The sequence below is a fragment of the Salmo trutta genome, chromosome 13 (assembly GCF_901001165.1).
Source record: "Salmo trutta chromosome 13, fSalTru1.1, whole genome shotgun sequence".
Lineage (NCBI taxonomy): Eukaryota > Metazoa > Chordata > Actinopteri > Salmoniformes > Salmonidae > Salmo > Salmo trutta.
The window spans coordinates 61,982,024-62,004,594 of record NC_042969.1 but is presented as its reverse complement, the minus strand read 5'-3'; the positions used below and the strand labels follow the sequence as shown (position 1 = coordinate 62,004,594).

General features: G+C 45.3%; 2 protein-coding genes and 1 long non-coding RNA gene across 4 annotated transcripts in view; all 3 read left to right on the top strand.

Annotated features, from left to right (window-relative positions):
- The first annotated feature begins 2,365 nt into the window (after positions 1–2,365).
- Positions 2,366–3,094, top strand: LOC115204929 (uncharacterized). Its single transcript, XR_003880526.1, has 2 exons — positions 2,366–2,599; positions 2,918–3,094. It is a non-coding gene; the product is annotated as an uncharacterized LOC115204929 (long non-coding RNA).
- A 71-nt stretch (positions 3,095–3,165) lies between these two features.
- LOC115206257 (inverted formin-2-like) lies at positions 3,166–17,071 on the top strand. The gene is made up of 12 exons (XM_029773003.1): positions 3,166–3,446; positions 5,365–5,426; positions 11,830–11,932; positions 12,205–12,290; positions 12,431–12,531; positions 12,694–12,764; positions 12,910–13,017; positions 13,108–13,178; positions 13,323–13,440; positions 13,839–14,003; positions 14,270–14,421; positions 14,554–17,071. The coding sequence occupies exons 1-12, from the start codon at positions 3,234–3,236 to the stop codon at positions 15,959–15,961; spliced, it is 2,658 nt and encodes an 885-aa protein (XP_029628863.1). The 5' UTR covers positions 3,166–3,233; the 3' UTR covers positions 15,962–17,071.
- A 3,615-nt stretch (positions 17,072–20,686) lies between these two features.
- The window catches only part of LOC115206255 (tripartite motif-containing protein 3), a 42,062-nt gene continuing 40,177 nt past the window's right edge, over positions 20,687–22,571 (top strand). For both annotated transcript variants that reach the window (XM_029773002.1, XM_029773001.1), the window contains exon 1: positions 20,687–20,847. The gene's annotated coding sequence lies outside the window, so the exon portion shown is untranslated. The remainder of the gene's footprint in view (positions 20,848–22,571) is intronic.

Genomic DNA, 22,571 nt, shown 5'->3' with positions numbered 1-22,571 from the left:
CACCAAGCTCGGGACCCTGGGACTGAACAACTCCCTCTGCAACTAGATCCTGGACTTCTTGATGAGCCGGCCCCAGGTGGTGAGGGTAGACAACAACACCTCCGCTATGCTGACCCTCAACACATGGGCCCCTCAGGGGTCCATGCTTAGTGTCCTCCTGTACTCCCTGTTCACCCACGACTACGTGGATACACAACTCCAACACCATCGTCAAGTTTGCTGACTGACGGCGATGAGACAGCCTACAGGAGGTCAGAGACTTGGCAGTGTGGTGCCAGGACAAAAACCTCTCCCTCAATGTCAGTATGACCAAGGAGCTGATTGCGGACTATAGGAGACAGAGGGGAGACCACGCCCCCATCCACATTGACGGGCTGTAGTGGAGCGGGCCGAGAGCTTCAAGTTTCCCTGGGGTCCACATGTTGTGAAGAGTTCCCGACAGCGTCTCTTCCCCCTCAGGAGGCTGGAAAGATTTTGCATGGGCCCTCAGATACTCAAAATGTTCTACAGCTGCACCATCGAGAGCATCTTGACAGGCTGCATCACCCTCTGAATGCACACATACACAATGCATACCTCAATTGTCTCAAGGCATAAAAATCTTTCTTTAACCTGTCTCCTCCCCTTCATCTACACTGATTGAAGTGGATTTAACAGGTGGCATCAATAAGGGATCATAGCTTTCACCTGGATTCACCTCGTCAGTTTATGTCATGGAAAGAGCAGGTGTTCCTAATGTTTTGTACACTCAGTAGCTTCATTCTTGTGTATTTTATTCCTCATGTTACTATTTGTATTATATTTTTAACTCTGAATCGTTGGGAAGGGCTTGTAAGCAAGCATTTTAAAGTCTACACCGTTGTATTCGGCGCATGTGACAAATACAAAATTATTTGATTTGAACTTCCTACTCCATTGAAAAACAGTGGATTACGAGGCACATTACAAGTTTGACAGACATCACATAACATTTGAACATAAAAACTCCGGATTTCAGAACCCAAAGGAAAAATTATATTTACACAGGATAAACATAGATAAAAGGAAAGCATTAACAAATTGCCATTTTTACATGTATCGACTGACAATGACTCGATGTAGTCAGTGGTGCAGTCCGCCCACACTGGTCTTCACTCAACCTCATTATAGCCTTGTTGTACATCGCATATGACCAGTTTCACACTGTTTACATTTTACTGGATTATATAAAGTAAAACTTTGTGATAATTCAGTAGGAACACTAGGCCTACTGTAAACTGACACATTTGAGAGGCCAGACACAGTACAGATTTTACAGTACTTCTGTCAGAATGGAATATTGCACGGGCAATTAGGGGTTTAACAGGGCATTGAGCTCAGTCAATCATTTATATATATATATACATATATACATGATTTATAGGAGGCAGTGTGTTGAAGCCAACGTGCCTCCATCTTGACACTCCAATATTTTGGAAGGTATAGAAATGCATTTATTAATATCTAAATTTGTTTTTGCCACATGTATTCTATTATAGACACCTTAATGCATACTTTTAAATTATATTAGGTGAGCTAAACATAAAAAAAAATATATATATATATACAGTATATACAGTACCAGTCAAACGTTTGGACACACCTACTCATTCAAGGTTTAAAAAAATATATTTATATGAATGCCAAGAGTGTGCAAGCTGTCATCAAGGCAAAGAGTGGCTACTTTGAAGAATGTCAAATATAAAATATATTTTGATTTGTTTAACACTTTTTGGGTTTCTACCTGATTCCATATCTGCTATTTCGCAGCTTTGATGTCTTCACTATTATTCAACAATGTAGAATATAGTAAAAATAAAGAAAATCCCTTGAATAAATAGGTGTGTCCAAACTTCTGACTGGTACTGTACATATATAAAAACATTTTCCTGAAAGTATAATTTATTGAGATGACTAATGTCACTGTTTCAACTACAACAAAAAAATACTTATATACATGTCATTCTGTCCTTGAAAAATGTTATTGAAGTACTATAAAATTCCAATCATTCCTATGGAGGACTGATCTACCAGGGAGTGCCAATATGGCCGACAGGTGGCTTCAAACCCTCTCAATCGCCAATACATAATTTGAGTAATCAAGGGTTTGTATACATCGTTGGACTCAGTCCGTACGCAGGTAAAGTTGCGACATGCTTTTACTTCTCTGACACTGCGGTCGTCACTAGTTAGCACAGCCACAAAGTCATAATTATGGCTAAACCCCGCCCATTTCTACAATTGATCCTTTTAAAATCTGATTTTAAACCTAACCGTAACCTTAACCCTGACCTTAACCACACTGCTAACCTTATGCCTAACCCTAACTTTAAAATAACAACAAAAAACATATTTTTTGGGCAATTTTGACTATGTAGCTGTGGAACTTGACTTTGTGTATGTATTATCTAGTGGAAACCTGACAGCGCTGGTAGCGGTCCAGTGGTAGTAGTCAACTCAACTCACACCTCTGATGTTGAAGTTTGAAGAGGAAGGCGTCGGACTAACTACTGGATTGAATTGTAGTTTTTGTTTTTTCGAAGTAGTTTTTACTCTTGGTGGAACGTTGGATATCGAGCAGGTAAGGTCGGATACAGAATCCTCTTCCCTCATTTATCACATATTAGTAGCCTAAAGATAAAACCTGATCAAAATAGGTAGCCTACTGTATTCCGTTTTTCTGGTGGATGCTTTTGATTTGTAAATTCATACACGTATTTTATAATTATACTGCTTTCAATGTCTTTTGAATTCAGTATTTGTTGATATGGTGTCTCATTTGAGCACTTCAGCCACAATTGTCAAGATACTTGTTCTGTGCTGGGCAATACAGTAGAATTTATGCTGCATGCCTAACATTCTGTGTTAAAAGTTTACCGGTACCATTGTTTCTTTACAGGGGGGATCAATCAAGGAAAAGGATTATATCACCCTCTTCAATAATTGGTATTTAACACTAATCGAATAACATTTCTGTGACACTTTACGTGTACAAAATGGAGGTGATGATGAAGACATAATGATGATACCATGATTTGTTCCTGATCCTTGGTCCATCTAATTCCTTTAAACTAAAGATGGAATCAGCAATCGCTCCACCACCACCTCCTCCTCCTCCCCCACCACCTCCCCCCTGCCCCCCTCCCCCAGGCCCCCCTCCTCCCCCTGGCATAGGCTTCGGGCTATCCACAGGCCGCCAGCTCAACGTCTCCAAGATGCGTAACTTCAACTGGGATGCAATCCCCAAACACGTGGTGGTGGGCAAACACAACATCTGGACAGAAGAGAAGACTCTGGGAGTGTATGAGCTGGACACTAGGAGGATTGAGGAGCTGTTCAGTCACAGCCAGCAGCAGGGACAGGGACAAAAGGCTCTGAACAGACAGAGTATCAGAGGCAAGCCAACCAACAGTCAGGGCACAGAAGTGGTGAGTTGACCTAACCTTCTGTACCAGGAGTCACTTCTCTAGCTTGATACTGGCAGCTGGAGAGAAGTGTGTCAGTTGTAGCTGAGTAGAAGTCAAGAGGTACCACATCAGCTGGAACCACATCAGCTCCTCGATCAGATACTGTATAAGTGTGTGAGACATACACATCCTATCTGGTCCCAGCCAAGGCCTCTCCAATGTCATGCATCTTCTGTCATTCTTCTCTTGATCATGATTTCTCACCTGAGAGTTTGTTTTGAGCATCTATACTTTCTGGGAGTAGACGAGAGACCGAAACAGCGTATTGAATATGAATATTTGTTCTGTTTACGACCAAAGATATTGGATATGTTGACATGTGCTCTTTAGACCCTGATTGATTTTCTCAGGGAGTGTGTGTTGTGGAGTTGTGATGTGTTGTTTTCCTACAGCCTTTCTGTTGTAACAGGCTCAGTAATGTAGTCATATGGGCCAGGGTTACGGTTAAGGTGGCAAGGTGGAGGTTGGGAAATAGATCAATTCCATCAGCCCATGGTTCCATGATGGTGCTTTTTTTGGTCTAGGCCTGGGCAAAAGTAGTGCACTATAAAGGGAATAGGGTGCCAATTGGGAAGCTACCACTCTCTTAGTGTGGCTTTAGCAAGATTCTTTGTGCTCTTCACTTGGATCAAACTCAAGTACATCAGGAAGCAATAATGTATTAGCGAAAGTGTTCAAAACAAACCAGTCAGCGTGAGTGAAGCTTGGAGATGATTCTACCCTGATCTCTTTTTATATGAATCATTAACATGCTGTAACTGGAAGGCTGTCTTACCTTTCTGTCCACACACCTATAAAGTTTTTAACATCATTTGAATGCCAACTGCTGGAGTGCTTGATTTGACTAAACCCTCAGAGAATAGGTTGATTATAAATATTTGCACTCTGCAAGCAGCATGAGTTCACCAGCAGAGGTTATCTAATCTGGTATCTAGATAAAGCACGAGTTCACTACACTAAAAAATGGAGACGAACCAACAAAATTTGACGAAATTAATTACCGTCATTTTACTATGTATCCATTTCCCTTTTTCATGTGTGATATTGTGTGGTTTTTTGGAACTATGACATGTTCCTCTTAATGTTCCTCTGGATGTTTATGCAGTGGGGTTTCATCTAGGAATGCTTTGATGTATAAACTAAAGGGTGGGTAGAGTCAATATAGCCTAACTAATCTTCATCAGTTTACCCAGGGAGAGTAAATGAACCACTAATATGTGCTAATTGTTGCCATACAGTTGATACTTGTATGTATTGTAAACCAGAATTCATTGCTACCTCTATAACAATGAACAGGGCTGTGGGTTCAGTTAAGATACAGTACTTCCCTTCCTGTAAGTGACGGTCGGGATTTTACGGCACTGTTGTGAATCATTGTCCTGGTATTCAATGCTATTGTCATATTAACAAACCTATTTTTGATCCTCTACTTTTGCCTCTTGTTGTTTGCTAGTGAAACCACCCTGCTGTCACATTTAGGCTACCTTGGCAGTTCAATAAAGGTCAAATGTGGAGCTATTGAAAGTGGCCTTTAGTCTCTTACCTGTCCCTGTTCCTAACTCAGTATAGAGGAGCAAGACTTAGGAATGTCAGTATGTTGACAGCTGTTGCAATAGCTTATCATGGGCTCTCAAAAACAAGTCAATCAAACCAGTAAAACCTTTGCAATCGGTTGTTTGTTTGGGAATGAGGATGTATTTGGGATAAAGGAGAAGGCTGTTTAAGCTAAATGCTGAGCTCCTGATAGACTCAATGCCTGTTATTGACCTACTGATGTCTTCATGTGTGTGTGTCTGTGTGCGTATGTGTGTTCTGGTATGACCAACATTATTTATTGACTAACTGATGACTTCATGCCTGTGTGTCCCACCACCACTAGGTCTCCATACTGAACTCCAAGAGGAGCATGAACGTTGGGATCTTCCTGAAACAGTTCAAGAGGTATGTCAGAGAGGCAAATATAGTATTCATTCCAAATGGCACCCTATTCCCTATATAGTGCTTTACTTTTGACCAGAGTCTGATCTAAAGTACTGCACTATATAGGGAATAGGGTGCCATTTGGGACTCAGATATAAACTGGGAGTGTGCTGAAGGTGTGGCGGGTTTGTCAGAGCCACGTGTGTCAAGTTAAAGAAGACACAGTGGTTGCATCTCAAGTAGCACCCTATTCCCTATAGTGGACTACTTTTGACCCCCATAGGGCACTGCTCAAAAGTAGTCCATTATAAAGGGAATAGGGGGTAATTTGGGACAGCAAGGCCAAGTAGTCCTGAGGCTAGGCTGCTTGACATTCCCAGCTCTGTGTGTCTGAGGTACAGCAGCTTGTCCCAACAGGTCGGCTCTACATGATAACACTAATGCAGGAACAGTGCACCCAGATCATTCCACAGATGAACTATTGAAAAATGTCATTAATGTGTTACTAAATGATTTTCTCTGTAGGCCCACAGTATGACTGTGTTATGTGTTACAATATTACTACATGCCATTGGCTACAGTACCTAATTTTCTGAAGATTGTACTGTTCTCGCAGACAGAAAACTCAAAAATACATAAAGCCTTATCATCTCAATGTTTTATTATTACATTTATTTGTAATGTCCATTTCTGGATGCAGTTTTCTGTTTTCTGTTAAATGTATTTTTGTGTCAGCGTTTTTGTTCTTGTGCTTCTGAGGAAAGAAAACATTGTTCCAGTTCAGCTGTAGTAGGTGTATATGTGTAGAAGGTAAGAGCTTGTCTATGGTTGGCTAAGTGGAAAAATGCACTAAGAGGGTTGGGGAAAGAAGGAGCCTTGCTTACCAGGCTTAATGAAACATGGCACAGAGGAAATGAGCAACACATTTAGAGACCCAACCCTAGAGCATGAGTAATTCAGAAAAAGAACCACTTTGTGTAGTTGGAGATGAATGAATCACAGCCCTTCTCCTTGACTAGGCTCCTTGGAGAACCTAGTGGATGAATCAGTCGATGAAGTTTCCAAACCGGTGGCAATTTTAGCATGTAAATCTTGGTGGGGCAAAAAATATATATATATATATAATTATGCATACCAGCAAAGACACTATACAACTCAACACTAAACTATAGATTAATTGCACTATAACGGTGACAAACGGTGCCCACAAACTGTTAAGGCCTACATTAAGCTGTCCCAACAGCAGAGTCCCAACAGCAGTCCCAACACCTTACCACTGCTACACTTAGCTATCAGCGTAGCCTTATCTGGCAGCGAAATAGTTAATTCAGCCTAATTTATTGCCTTTTTAAAAACATATCTGATATGGCTGACTTGTTTAAACAAATGTGGTTTCTACTGACAATTGAGATGTACAAACTATGGTATAAGAGAACGACGAGCGGATAAGAGGCAATCCGTAAATCTCGATTAAGACAGTAATGAGCGAGCTAGGACGGATGTTATGAATATAGCTATTTGTTCAGCACTTTTGAACTGTACAGCAACAGAATTCAGAACATGGGCCATTCTTACGGTATTCTACCTGTACCCCAAGTCAGAACCGTAGGATAAATAAAGGGGGCATATAAGCAGACAATGAAAGCTCTTACAATATTCAATGATTACATTTCTCTAAAATAGGCTATAGGCTACATGTGCACCACGAAGTCAGAACAGTAGGTGAAATTAAGAGGGGAAAAGGGACCAAATTATTAGCATCAGCCACATGAGCTACTAACAGCTTACCTCACAACATACACTTAGTAACGTTATTACTTTCTTAGCTACAGTATATATATACTGCTCAAAAAAATAAAGGGAACACTAAAATAACACATCCTAGATCTGAATGAATGAAATAATCTTATTAAATACTTTTTCTTTACATAGTTGAATGTGCTGACAACAAAATCACACAAAAATAATCAATGGAAATCCAATTTATCAACCCATGGAGGTCTGGATTTGGAGTCACACTCAAAATTAAAGTGGAAAACCACACTACAGGCTGATCCAACTTTGATGTAATGTCCTTAAAACAAGTCAAAATGAGGCTCAGTAGTGTGTGTGGCCTCCACGTGCCTGTATGACCTCCCTACAACGCCTGGGCATGCTCCTGATGAGGTGGCGGATGGTCTCCTGAGGGATCTCCTCCCAGACCTGGACTAAAGCATCCGCCAACTCCTGGACAGTCTGTGGTGCAATGTGGCGTTGGTGGATGGAGCGAGACATGATGTCCCAGATGTGCTCAATTGGATTCGGGTCTGGGGAACGGGCGGGCCAGTCCATAGCATGAATGCCTTCCTCTTGCAGGAACTGCTGACACACTCCAGCCGCATGAGGTCTAGCATTGTCTTGCATTAGGAGGAACCCAGGGCCAACCGCACCAGCATATGGTCTCACAAGGGGTCTGAGGATCTCATCTCGGTACCTAATGGCAGTCAGGCTACCTCTGTCGAGCACATGGAGGGCTGTGCGGCCCCCCAAAGAAATGCCATCCCACACCATGACTGACCCACCGCCAAACCGGTCATGCTGGAGGATGTTGCAGGCAGCAGAACGTTCTCCACGGCGTCTCCAGACTCTGTCACGTCTGTCACATGCTCAGTGTGAACCTGCTTTCATCTGTGAAGAGCACAGGGTGCCAGTGGCGAATTTGCCAATCTTGGTGTTCTCTGGCAAATGCCAAACGTCCTACACGGTGTTGGGCTGTAAGCACAACCCCCACCTGTGGACGTCGGGCCCTCATACCACCCTCATGGAGTCTGTTTCTGACCGTTTGAGCAGACACATGCACATTTGTGGCCTGCTGGAGGTCATTTTGCAGGGCTCTGGCAGTGCTCCTCCTGCTCCTCCTTGCACAAAGGCGGAGGTAGCGGTCCTGCTGCTGGGTTGTTGCCCTCCTACGGCCTCCTCCACGTCTCCTGATGTACTGGCCTGTCTCCTGGTAGCGCCTCCATGCTCTGGACACTACGCTGACAGACACAGCAAACCTTCTTGCCACAGCTCGCATTGATGTGCCATCCTGGATGAGCTGCACTACCTGAGCCACTTGTGTGGGTTGTAGACTCCGTCTCATGCTACCACTAGAGTGAAAGCACCGCCAGCATTCAAAAGTGACCAAAACATCAGCCAGGAAGCATAGGAACTGAGAAGTGGTTTGTGGTCCCCACCTGCAGAACCACTCCTTTATTGGGGGTGTCTTGCTAATTGCCTATAATTTCCACCTGTTGTCTATTCCATTTGCACAACAGCATGTGAAATGTATTGTCAATCAGTGTTGCTTCCTAAGTGGACAGTTTGATTTCACAGAAGTGTGATTGACTTGGAGTTACATTGTGTTGTTTAAGTGTTCCCTTTATTTTTTTGAGCAGTGTATATCTCCCTGGCATATTACATAATGTATGCAGCAGCATACAATACATTTTTAGACTTACCTTGTTGTGCTGTGCTCACTTCCTTCCAAACCACTTATTGTTGAATTTGCGATTTACAACTTGTTGTGTATTGTTTATGTCCAATTGCCGGTGAGCATCTATAATTTCTCTTCATTATTTCTCTTCATACAACAAGGATGAAAACGATTTGCCAGTAGATTGTCGACTTGATTCATGACGATGACTGCTAGCTAAGATTTTGAAAGTATGATGTTGACATGATCAGTCCGATCTAAGCTTCTGTACATATAACGTGATTTGACATAATTTTATCTGTGGCCAATGACCTTGAGCCTTCTTGGATGGGCACTGCTAATGTAACTCTATGTCAGTAGCCAAAGGGCTAGAATTTTCAAGGTCTCCCCTTACACTTCGCGGTGATGTAGTGTCCCCATGAGTGACAGAACACTGAGCCAATCACGGCGCAACTCTCCATATTTTCTGCTGGCTTGCCCCACCACCACAGAAAACACTGAGCTAGGCTGAAACACCTACATTTTGGAGCTGCCTTACTCAAGAAAACAAAAAATAGACCATGTTTGTATGCGACTTTATTAACTCAATGATATATATATATATTTTTAAGTTGTTTGCAAACTGATGTGTCACATATTAATGCCAAAATAACATGCAAAACAGGCAAGCCCCCCTCCCCTCAAATGTGTTTTTATTTTTTTTTTTGCAAAAAATGTGGGGCTCAAAATAGGTGGGTCTCTGCTCCACCTTGTTCGTTCGCCTGAAGAAGGAGACCAAGGCGCAGCGTGGCAGGTGAACATTTTCTCTTTATTTAAATGAACACCGTCAAAACAACGAAATACAAAAACTAACGCAAAGTTCTGCAGGCTTCAAAGCAGCTATACAAAAACAAGATCCCACACCAACCCAGTGGGAAAGGCTGCCTAAATATGATCCCCAATCAGAGACAACGAAAGACAGCTGCCTCTGATTGGGTACCATATCAGGCCAACATAGAAATAAACAAACATAGATATACATAATCTAGAATGCCCATCCAAATCACACCCTGACCTAACCAAATAGAGAAATAAAAAAGGCTCTCCACGGTCAGGGCGTGACAGTACCCCCCCCCCCCCCCCCCCCCCCCAAAAGGTGCGGACTCTGGCTGCAAAACCTGACTCAATAGGGGAGGGTCCGGGTGGGCATTTAGCCTCGGTGGCGGCTTCGGTGCGGGACGTAGACCCTGTTCTGCTCGCGGATCCGCCATTCTCGGTGGCGACTCTCTTTCGGGGGTCGTCGCCGAAAGCTCCGGACCGTGTATCGTCGCCGGAGGTACCGGACCGTAGATCGTCGCCGGAGGCTCTGAACTGGGAACCCCCGCTGGAGGCTCTGAACTGCCGATCGTCACTGGAGGTTTGGAACTGCTGACTGCCGCTGGAGGCTCCAGACTGCCGACCGTCGCTGGAGACTCCGGACTGGGGGACCGTCGCTGGAGGCTCAGGACTGGGGGACCGTCGCTGGAGGCTCAGGACTGGGGGACCGTCGCTGGAGGCTCAGGACTGGGGGACCGTCGCTGGAGGCTCCGGACTGGGGACCGTCGCTGGATGCTCCGGACTGGGGACTGTCGCTGCAGGCTCCGGACTGTGAACTGTCGCTGCAGGCTCTGGACCGGGGACCCTCGCTGCAGGCTCCGTGCCATGGATCATCGCTACAGGCTCCGGGCCATGGATCATCACTGGAGGCTTCGTGCCATGGATTATCACTGGAGGCTTTGGACCATGGATCATCACTGGAGGCTGGGTGCGTGGAGCAGGCACAAAACGTCCTGGTTGGATACCCACTTTAGCTCGGTAAGTGTGGAGAGCTGGCACAGGACGCACTGGGTTGTGAAACGCACTGGAGGCATAGTGCATAGAGCTGGTGCAGGATACCCTGGGCCATGGAGGCGGTCTGGAGCGTGGAGCTGGCACAACACGTCTTGGCTGAATACCCCCTGTCGCACGGCAAGTGCGGGGAGCTGGCACATGCCGCACTGGGTTGTGCTGGCAAACTGGGGATACCGTGCGTAGAGCTGGCGCAGGATATCCTGGGCCGAAGAGACGCACCGGAGACCAGGAGTGCTGAGCCGGCACAATCCGTCCTGGCTGAATGCCCACTCTAGCACGGCAAATGCGGGGCGCAGGCACAGAGCGCACCGGGCTATGAATGCGCACTGGAGATACAGTGCGCATCACCGCATTACCCGGTGCCTGACTGGTCACATGCTCCCCACGGTAAGCACGGGGAGTTGGCTCAGGTCTAAACCCTGACTCCGCCAATCTCCCCGTGTGCCCTCCCCCAAAGAATTTGGGGGAGCTGCCTCTCGGGCTTCCGTTGTTGCCGTGCTAATTCCTCGTAGCGTCGCCGTTCCTCTTTTGCTGCCTCCATCTCCTCCCTTGAACGGCGATACTCCCCAATCCGCATCCAAGGCCCTTCTCCCTTCATAATTTCCTCCCAAGTCCACTCATCTTGGCCACACTGCTTGGTCCGGTTTTGGTGGGATCTTCTGTTACGTTCGTCTGAAGAAGGAGACCAAGGCACAGCGTGGCAGGCGAACATTTTCTCTTTATTTAAATGAACACCGTCAAAACAACGAAATACAAAAACGAATGTAAAGTTCTGCAGGCTTTAAAGCAGCTATACAAAAACAAGATCCCACACCAACCCAGTGGGAAAAGGCTGCCTAAATATGATACCCAATCAGAGACAACGAAAGACAGCTGCCTCTGATTGGGAACCATATCAGGCCAACATAGAAATAAACAGACATAAATATACATAATCTAGAATGCCCACCCAAGTCACACCCTGACCTAACCAAATAGAGAAATAAAAAGGCTCTCTACGGTCAGGGCGTGACACACCTGCCCTGAATGACGGGTCGCCCCTGTTCCAAAGTTATGTTGGTTATAATACAGTAACTGATCAGTGTCTGTGTCTCTCCCCAGGCCAGTAGGGGACATGATCAAGGACATCAGTTCAGGAAACGGACTGAAATTTGGGACAGGTAAACTGAAGGAGCTGTGTAAGCTGCTGCCAGAGAAAGAAGAGGTACAGTCCTTAACACAGCCTCTCCCAATAGGCAAGCATAGATCAGCCCGCTGTCGCTTTGGCACCCTTGTCCCACATAGGGCAAACTCCAGTTCAACCACCATTGGGGGAGCTGAGGTTTGCCGCCAGCTTGCCGCCATTGTTGATGCTAACTACCACAGTGAACTGATCATATTTAGCTTGAGAGACAGTTCTAACAGTGTTCTCCCAAGTTACAACCCTTAACGTAATGCTGTGTCTTACTAAGATGAATACCTGTTGTGTGTATGCAGGTGAAGCAGCTAGTTGGGTTTAAAGGGGACCAGTCAGCTCTTCCTGAAGCAGACCTGTTTATGGTGTTACTTATCAAGGTTCCCAGGTGAGTGAGTGCGTGTGTGTGTGTGTGTTGAACCGTCTACAAACATCTAATTCACCGTTTTGTACAGTTTTGTGTTTTCTATGTCTTGAATGCCTGTTGTGTTCTAGAATATGAATCATTATTCATACCCTTTCTTTTAGTTATGAGGAGCGCCTCAACAGTTTAGTTCTCAAAGAAGAGTTTTTCCCGCTCATGGATGAAATGAAACAATCCATCGCCACCATGATCACAGCTGGAAAAGGTAAAGTTTGCGTCTGCATGTGATCTGGATCTTAATAAGGCCAGTGTGTATCTGTACTAAGCTCAACTGTCTCGTCTGTCTCGTCTGTCTCGTCTGTCTCGTCTGTCTGTCTGTCTGTCTGTCTGTCTGTCTGTCTGTCTGTCTGTCTGTCTGTCCCTCCAGAGCTGTTAGAGAGTGACGATCTACACTCTGTGATCCGCCTGGTTCTGAAGACTGGAAACTACATGAACGCTGTGAGTGGAAAACAATGATGTCATCGATTACATATATACTGTATATCTTTATATATGTTATAAACTCATTCTAGCTTTGAGTAATCCTCAGGTTAATTTGTCAGCCTGACTGACGGTCTCTCACTTGTCCTCTGTGTGTCCACAGGGCGGCTATGCTGGCAGTGCCATTGGCTTCAGGGTGGCATCGCTACTGAAACTAGTGGACACAAAGGCCAACAAACCAGGCATGAACCTCATGCACTATGTAGTCATGGTGAGGAGAACCCTTATTTAAAACTTATCCTTTATCTAGAATCTTGTTTTTCTCTGATGCAATAGTTATTCATGTTTATGTCGATTGTAGCAAGCTCAGAAGGTTGATGTGGCCCTGCTGAAATTCCCAGACAAACTCACACACATCGCTGATGCAGCAAGGTACAGATACAGAGTGTCTTACACACTTCAACAACATCTTTAATATTGCTGTTTGCCCCACAGTAAGGCATTCTATTGTAATGATTGTGCTTTTCTGTTTGTCTGTATTGAATGATTGATATTTGTGTTCTGCCCCCCCTGTAGGATCCATAAGGAGGACATAGAGAGTGAGTTTCAGAGAGAGGTGAAGAAAGTAAAGGAGGCGAAGGAGGAGGTGCAGAAACAGGAGGAGCTACAGGCTCAGATGGAGGACTTTCTCAAGGTGAGGTAGCCTGCCTGTGTATTCTCCATGCCTTTCAGATCTTATATCACTACTTTCCCCTATACTGTATACCTATGTGATGTTTCCATGGCCACATGTTTTGCCTGACCACATAACCTGACCAGGAAAAACTCTGGGCCCTTGTCATAGCCTTAATAACCTCTGGTGGTGAATCTACAACTCTAGGACCAGTGATGAGGTTATTGATGTTTGTGGTCCCCTGTAGGTTCAGAAATGTACTCTGCGACCCTAATGGCACCCCTTTTCCCTTTGTATAGTGCCCTACTTTTGACCAGGGCCCATAGGGGTCTATTCAAAAGTACTGCACTATATGGGGAACAGGGTGCCATTTGGGACACAGCCTTAGTTATTTCTGTTCTGTGTGTGGTCCCTTGTAGGAAGCAGAGTGTCGTCTGGCTGAGACTGAGCTCTCTCTGCAGTCGCTAGGTTCAGTCAGTGACACAGTGGCTGAGTACTTCTGTGAAGACCCCAGCAAGTTCAGACTGGATGAATGCTGCTCCATTTTCAACTCTTTCTGTGCGAAATTCCTGAAGGCCATCCAGGTAAAAAACGGTTTACAAAATAGTGTATATACTCCTTTTGCATACTATTATTTTATGCTCTCTGATTTACTGACTGCCATCTTGGCCTCCTTGGGAACATAGATCTCCATCTCACTCGTTTCTGTGTGAGGATTTTTGGCTGGCTTTTGTCTTCAATGAGTATCTCTGTAGTTACTATTTTCTCTTTAACCTTCCCTGATTTCTTGGTAGATTCCAGTGTTCACTGCCTCTGGCTCCCTAACATGTGTTGTTGTATCTGTGTGTAGGAGAACCGTGATCGTGAGGTGGCGGAGGTGAAGAGGAGAACCAGAGACAGACTGTTGAGTGATGCTAATGCTGCTAAACGCCGTTCCACCGCCACCTGCTCCATACGGGACAAGGACATGGAGGGTGTGGCCCTGGAGTCCGTACTACAGAAGTTGGTCATACTTTCTTTTGAAATATAATCTGTTCTTTTCTGTTTTTGTTTTTGTAATGTGTTTTTCTTTTTTTCTGTAAAAGTGTGTTGTGACATTCATATGAACTTTGAATAAAGTTTGATTTGATTTAGGTTCCTGACCAGTCGTGTGTCCCAAAGGAGAAAAGGCTCGGGTACGCCCTCCCCCACCATTAGCAGACTGTCAGAGGTTCCCATTCAAGCAAACCTTCCCTCGGCAGAACGGGGAAATCGAGGATGTGTCAAGGCCAAGGAGGTGTGTAAGGAGAATGAATGGAACTCAGCCAGAGATCTGACTGGGACCTCTCAGAGTGACCAGAAGGACCAGTCCCACAGCAAAAGGAACCGGAAGGAGAATGTGGTTCCACATCCTGAGGAGACACAGCAGAACCCTAAGAAACCAGATGGTTCTGCACAGCCAATCAGGAGAACCGGTAGCAGCAGCTCCTCCTCCTGCACCTCCACAGGTAGACCCATCTCAGTGACGATGAAGGACAAGGAGGAAAAGGAGGAGGAGGAGGGAAATGAGAAAGAAGCCCAGAAGTTGCGTGAAGTGTCCAGGAAGGTTATGAGGTATCAGAGCAGCCGTGGTAGTCTTTCGTCTGGGGAGTACGGCCTGGAGCAGCAGAAGTCTCCTAATGCCACCAATAATACTAACACCTCCACAAGATCACCCAACGCTACGACCACTAATACTACATCCTCCACCATCTCCACCTCCCCTCACCAGAGAACCTTCCAAGAAGACAGACAGCGGCTGCTGGGAGATGCATGTAGAGGCAGCGAGAGCCTGGCTAGATACCTCCTCAACCCTCACCTCTCCCCCAAGGAAATACTCACCCGCAGACACACCTTCACCCTCCCCCCTAAAGCCCTTCCTACTGAGGAAGAGGAAGAGGATGATCTGTTTACTTTTCCTACTACTCCGTCTCCTACTCTGGGGGTCATAGGGAGGATGAAGTCAGTAGACACTGATCTGATGTCCCTGAAACACAGAGCCTCTGGAGGGCCTAACCTTACCAACCTCCCTAGCCACTCTGAGAAGTCTTGTGTCCGAGACCTGGTGTCTAAGAGCCCCATGTCAAAACACAAAGACTTGACAGCAAGTCTCAACATCCCCAGGGACTCTGAAAACAGAGGCTTGGAGGTAGTCACCATCCCTCACCACTCTGAGACATCTGGTGCCCAGCAGGACAAGGTGTCCAACAGCTTGTCAGCAGCAGAGAGACCCACACACGTAGAGCTAGGAGAGCTGAACCAAGACAAGAGCTCCTCTATAGTCAAGACAAAACCTCCCCCCTTAAACCTAGAACTCAACCACAACCAGGATGAGGAGATAAAGGAGTTTTCTCCCGCCCCTCTCCAGATACTCGTCTCCCAGAAACCCAAACAGGCTGACCCTCCTCAGAGCCCCAAACACAATATGGCTAACCCTTCTAAGAGCCCGAAGCCCAAACTTCCAGAGGGCAATGGATTCATGTCTTTCTTTAAACGCCTGGGAGAGAGGAGCAAGCCAATGTGAGGAATCTGGTGTCCAAGACCTGATGTCCAAGACCTGATGTCCAAGACCTGATGTCCAAGACCTGGTGTCCAAGACCTGGTGTTCAAGAGTGTCAGCAGAGAGACCTACACATACTTTGTCCAGGACAAAGGAGTCTGTCCTGGACAAGCCCTGAGCCCGAAGCCCAAACCAGACGGCTATGGATTCATGTCCTTCTTTGAACGCATGGGGAAGAAGAGCAAGCCTTGCTAACAACAAGGATATAGACTCTAGACATGCTCTAGACTCCTGATTCATCTATTAATTCAGAATCAGACTATTAAAACAGATGTTACATTGTTCTATGGACCTGGCTCTATGGACTATTAAATATATTTATATCCATCCGTACATTGATTTTATAAAGGTTTAATTCAACGAGATTGTTGAAGTGGATTTGAAGTGGAAAATAATGATATGTTGGGACTGGGAGAATTTGTCCAAAAGTGCAGTGTGAACTTTATTCCACTAGGTGGCAGAGTGAGATAACAACGCCACATGTAGTGTGCCTGTAGGCCAGTGGTTCGCAACCAGGGATACTAGGACTCCTAGGGGTACTTGGCCTATCCACAAGGGGTACTTGAGAAGACTCATAAGACCGTAGGCCTACTGGTAAAATACACATGAGGGGGTACTTCAGGGGTACTCCGGGCAGAGTAAAATTCAATTGGTGGTACAGTAACCAAAAAGAGTTGGGAACCACTGCTGTAGGCCACCAACACTCTTTATTTATTCTACCACCTCATATTCCCCCAAAGAGGAGCAGGACACTTACTCTAATTTGTTACCAATGTCTTTAATAATAGTGATATTCTTACATCAGTATTCTTCTGACTGAATATGCACAGCAAAATACTACCACTGTTGAGTAGGAGGAGCCAATGTGATCTTTGTCTTGGAAAATTCTGGAACTATCTTTGCCATATACAGTACTATTAAATTATATTGCCGGAGGATATATTTACAGAGCTGTAGAAATTACATACAATTTATTTCGAGCGACGAGGGCCTGTAAAGAGAAGTAAACAGTATTAAGATAAAAATCATTTCATGGACAGACTGTTAAAAAATAAAAGGGTTTTTTGTATTACATTTATCACATTTCTTATTTTTATAAAAGTGTTCCTCTTCTCTTGCTGTTTTGAAAAGAACACAACCGTGGTGAATATTTGTTGTATGCTCTTAGTAGTCTTATACAAACAACAAAACACTTGCTCTTATTGTGGCCATTGTTACAAAGACAGCCAGTCTCTTAGCCAGGCACAGCCAGCTGAATGGCAGGCAGCTCCATGGTGGGGAGGACGGCACCAATCCCAAACCAAGTTGTTGAGGTCTCAGGCTCAGAATTGGAGAGAGCCAGGCCATGGGCCCTTGTCAAAGGTAGTGCACTATATAGGGAATAGGGTGCCATTTGGGATGCAACCCAAGCTACCAGCACCTGGTGGCATAGTACAATGGTGGGAGAGAGCCAGGGACCCAGCAAGTACTCCCTAAACTGCTTCAGTATGTGGCCCCCAGCACCCCAGCCTCCACCTGCCTCCCCAAGGATGTACCCTCCTGTACCCCAGCTAGCCTGCTGCTCTGCCAGGACCAAGGATCCCCTGCCTCTCTTGGCAGAGTAAGTGTGTCCATGATTGAGTCTTTGAATGAAGAGAGTGAGGTAAAACTGTCCAGTTTTACCTTGTTGCAGCTTGTTCCAGTCACTAGTTTCAGCGAACTGAAAAGACGAGTGACCCAGGGATGTGTGTGCTTTGGGGACCTTTAACAGAATGTGACTGGCAGAACGGGTGTTGTATGTGGAGTATGAGGGCTGCAGTAGATATCTCATATATGGGGGAGTGAGGCCTAAGAGGGTTTTATAAATAAGCATCAACCAGTGGGTCTTGCGACGGGTATACAGAGATGACCAGTTTACAGAAGAGTATAGAGTGCAGTGATGTGTCCTATAAGGAGCATTGGTGGCAAATCTGATGGCCGAATGGTAAAGAACATCTAGCCACTCGAGAGCACCCTTACCTGCTGGCCTATAAATTACGTCTCTGTAATCTAGCATGGGTAGGATGGTCATCTGAATCAGGGTTAGTTTAGCAGCTGGGGTGAAAGAGGAGCGATTACGATAGAGGAAACCAAGTCTAGATTTAACTTTAGCCTGCAGCTTTGATATGTGCTGAGAGAAGGACAGTGTACCGTCTAGCCATACTCCCAAGTACTTGTATGAGGCGACTACCTCAAGCTCTAAACCCTCAGAGGTAGTAATCACACCGGTGGGGAGAGGGGCATTCTTCTTACCAAACCACATGACCTTTGTTTTGGAGGTGTTCAGAACAAGGTCAAGGGCAGAGAAAGCTTGTTGGACACAAAGAAAGCTTTGTTGTAGAGCATTTAACACAAAATCCGGGGAGGGGCCAGCTGAGTATGAGACTGTATCATCTGCATATAAATGGATGAGAGAGCTTCTTACTGCCTGAGCTATGTTGTTGATGTGAATTGAGAAGAGCGTGGCTGAATTTTGTGGAAATGTTAAATTAATGTAGGAGAATATAACACATTAGATCTGGTAAAAGATAATACAAACAGGGGCGGTTCTGGGGGGGTGGGGGGGGGGGCCAGTGCCCATGTGACAACAATTTTGGACCCCCTTGTGGCCCCCCTAAATGTGGAGTATGAAATAATTTTTACATAACTAATGTTTGCTATCGTTCTTTTTTTTACATCCGTTATTAGACAGTGGCAACACGGAACACTAATGATTATGAACATGGTCTTTTGCCTGCTAATGCCTGCAATGCAGTGAAGAAAACAATATGACAACAATAACGTCTAATGTAACTGGCCCCTCTAACAGTACAACTGGCCCCAGCTTGGCCCCCCCCAGTTGAAATGGTCTAGAACCGCCACTGAATACAAAGAAAAAAATGTGAAATGCAAGAGAAAGGCCGTAATGTATTTTGCCAGCCCAGGCGCAATTTTGATTTTGGCCACTAGATGGCAGCAGTGTATGTGCAAAGTTTTCGACTGATCCTATGAACCATTGCATTTCTGTTCAAAATGTTGTATCAAGACTGCCCAAATATGCCTAATTGGTTTATTAACTAGGCAATTCAGTTAAGAATAGATTTTTATTTACAGTGACGGCCTACCCCGGCCAAACCCGGAGGACACTGGGCCAATCGTGCGCCGCCCTATGGGACTCCCAATCCGGATGTGATACAGCTTTCAAAACCAGGGACTATAGTGACACCTCTTGCACCGAGATGCAGTGCCTCTCGGTGCAGACACCTCTTGCACCGAGATGCACTCCCTAGACCGCTGCGCCACTAGGGAGCCTAAGTATATATTCTACTACTTTCGACCAGAGGTAGTACACTATCTACGAAATAGGGTGCCATTTGGGACATAGACGTTAAGTACACGTACGTGTAGAGGAGGAGCAGCTAGTCTGGGTTCTCTTATCTACTGTACAGTCTGGTTTCTGTTATCTATTGTACAGTCTGGTTTCTGTTATCTACTGTACAGTCTGGGTTCTCTTATCTACTGTACAGTCTGGTTTCTGTTATCTATTGTACAGTCTGGTTTCTGTTATCTATTGTACAGTCTGGTTTCTGTTATCTACTGTACAGTCTGGTTTCTGTGGCTGTTGCTGAGTCTGCCTGTCTGTCTGGCTGCCATTTGGGCAGGATGCAGTCTCCATAGCAACCCCATCTCTTACAATGCAACCCTGAGACGGCCGTCTATGCTCGCCCCCGCCCCTCCTCCACCCCTCCTCCCCCACTTTACCCCTCCACATCTATGTCAGCATAAACACATCACCTCCTATTGCCACCATGTATCTCCCTCCTCTCTCTCATTTGACTCCCTCTCTCTTTCTATCTCCTCCACCTAGATGCACTAGTTTTCTAAACCCCTTAATGAAGTACTTTATGGCTGTGGAGGAGAACAAAAGAATCATGAGGATCACAAAGCCTTTGTTGTTGAAACACCAGAGATGCTCCTGGACTGCGTTCCAAATGGCACTCTTTCCCTAAATAGAGCATCACTATATAATACACTACTTACCCCATGGGCCCTGGTCAGAAGTAGTGTACCATAAAGGGAACAGGGAGCCATTTGGGACGCCTCCTCTGGCCTTATTGGGTGTGGATTGGGGTATTTTTAGACACATCTTCTGAAAGCATCGCCTTGCATGCTCCACTGCACCCAACATGTACCCCCTATCCATACCCCCCAACCCCGTAGCACCACCCCACCCTCTTTTCTTTCACCCTTCAGGATACAGAAGTCCCATCTGGTCTGCTCTACTGTTTTCACATCCCTCCATAAGTGATCTGTATAAAAGTCTAGACAATTAGGCTATTTTTATTCATGGTAAATACAGTCATTAGGGCTTGGCCATTCTCTTCTGTACAGCTTCTCTGTGTGTTCCTTATATCTTAAATAGCAGCCTGACCAGAGAAGGCAGTGAAAAGCATCCTTTGTCCTTTTATGGGCAGGGGGTGGGGTTAAAACAAGTCACACCCTATTGCAGCAGACAGTCTTTATCCCTCCATCACATTCTGAAGATGCTCTACTTCATTTACATCTAATTTACATGCCGTATATCCCATTGGACAGCCAAACTCCTCCCACTGCTCTCTAGCCAATCCAATAACAGTATTTGTTTGGATCTCGCCCCTCCCTCCCTTCCTTTCTCTTCTCCTTCCCCTCAGTCTCTCGCTCTTTTTCTTCCCAAACACAGCAGACACCCTGCCCTTTTATTCCTGTCTCACCGTTCTCTCTGTGGATTCTGTTAGAACACAGTAGGACTCTGACAATGGACAGCTGTGGACTTGGATGCTGACACTTCTCTCTAAGGCTGCCTGGAAATTCATGTGAGTACAATCCTTCCATTCAGCCTCTGTCTGTCTCGCTGTATTATCGGTGCTTTCTCCCCAAGCCAGCCGTAGTGCAGTGCAATGTCCAGGATTTCTCGCTACATATGGATGCACAGAAGAGTTTGAATAATTGATTACAGTATCTCGTCTGGCATCTGTGCCTCAGTTCGGTGAATCTCAGAACAGGAACAAAAGTGATTATTGACCACTTGGCATCTACGGCTCTGAGCTGTTGCTGTAGCTTTTCTCTTCATAAGAGGGGAAATGGCATTGTATGTGAGTGGGAAATGGCACATGCACGCACGTACACACACCTCTCCATTTTAGCTCCTGACTGCTTGCTCTGCTCTTTGGCAGGTGGGCACACTACTGCAGTCGATGGGCAGGGCTCATGGCTGGATGAGGTTACTGTATTTTGGAGAATTTATCATATGTTTATCTATATATATGTTGTTTCAATTGTGTATTCTGAAATTGTTATGTCATGTTTCAGTCTTACACTCTTAGAAAATAAATGTGCTAAAATGCATCTCCAGCTGTCCCCAAAGTAGAACCCCTTGAATAACCCTTTTTGGTTCCAGGTAGAACCATTATGTTTCCAGGTAGAAGCCATTTGGCTTCCATGAAGAGATTTCTATGTGGCACCCAAAAGGGTTGTACCTGGAATCAAGAAGGGTCCTGCTATGGGGACAGCTGAAGAACACTTTTGGAACCCTGTTTTCTAAGAGTATATGTTAGGACATGGTGTTGTTATGTTTCAGTGTTATGTAATGATGATATGATGTCTTTCAGTGTTATGTTAGATAATGATGTTATGTTTCAGTGTTATGTAATGTAATAATATTATATGTTATGTTTCAGTGTTGTTAGGTAATGATGATATGTTTCAGTGTTATGTTAGGTAATGGTACAGTAAGCTCATGTGAATCAGCTGATTAGGTCTATGTTCAAGTCATTCTATGGCTCTTCATTTGGCATTGTATTGCCACTGGGTGGGTTGTCTAGCTACCTCCCCTATCCTGCATCAAACATTACAGATGTCCAGGAGTGCTTTAGTCTGTTGCAGTGCTGGGTTATGTTGGGTTGTTGCAGTCAGGTCTGATTAATGGTGGGAGCTGACTACAGCTAACAGCTGTTCCCAGATCTGTTAGTATATTACATTGTGCACTATTAGGGGAGCTGGCCACAGCCCTGGTCTTGCTCAGAGCAGGCAGCCCTGCATGTGTGAGATCAGACATCAGCAATGATGACACAGGCCACAGTCTACCAGAGGATGGTCTGAACCTAGGCCTGGTCTGACTGGTTACAAAATGCTGTCACTACTACTACTGTGTACTAATACAGTGCTGTATTAATAATGTCATAAAATTAGTCTTTGCTTGTAATTCCATGCTGCAGAGAGGGAGAGAGAGGGAGAGAGAGAGAGGAGGGAGAGAGAGAGAGGAGGGAGAGAGAGGAGGGAGAGAGAGAGGAGGGAGAGAGAGGAGGGAGAGAGAGGAGGGAGAGAGAGGGAGGGAGAGAGAGGGAGGGAGAGAGAGGGAGAGAGAGGGAGAGAGAGGGAGAGAGAGAGAGGGAGAGGGAGAGAGAGAGGGAGAGAGAGAGAGAGAGAGATATCTTTTTTTTTTTTCTCTGTGCTTCCTTGGGGTCATCAGAGATGTTTCAGCTGTCACTGATGTCATTTTACCACTACAGGTGGTTGGAACTGGGAAGAAAATCATTCT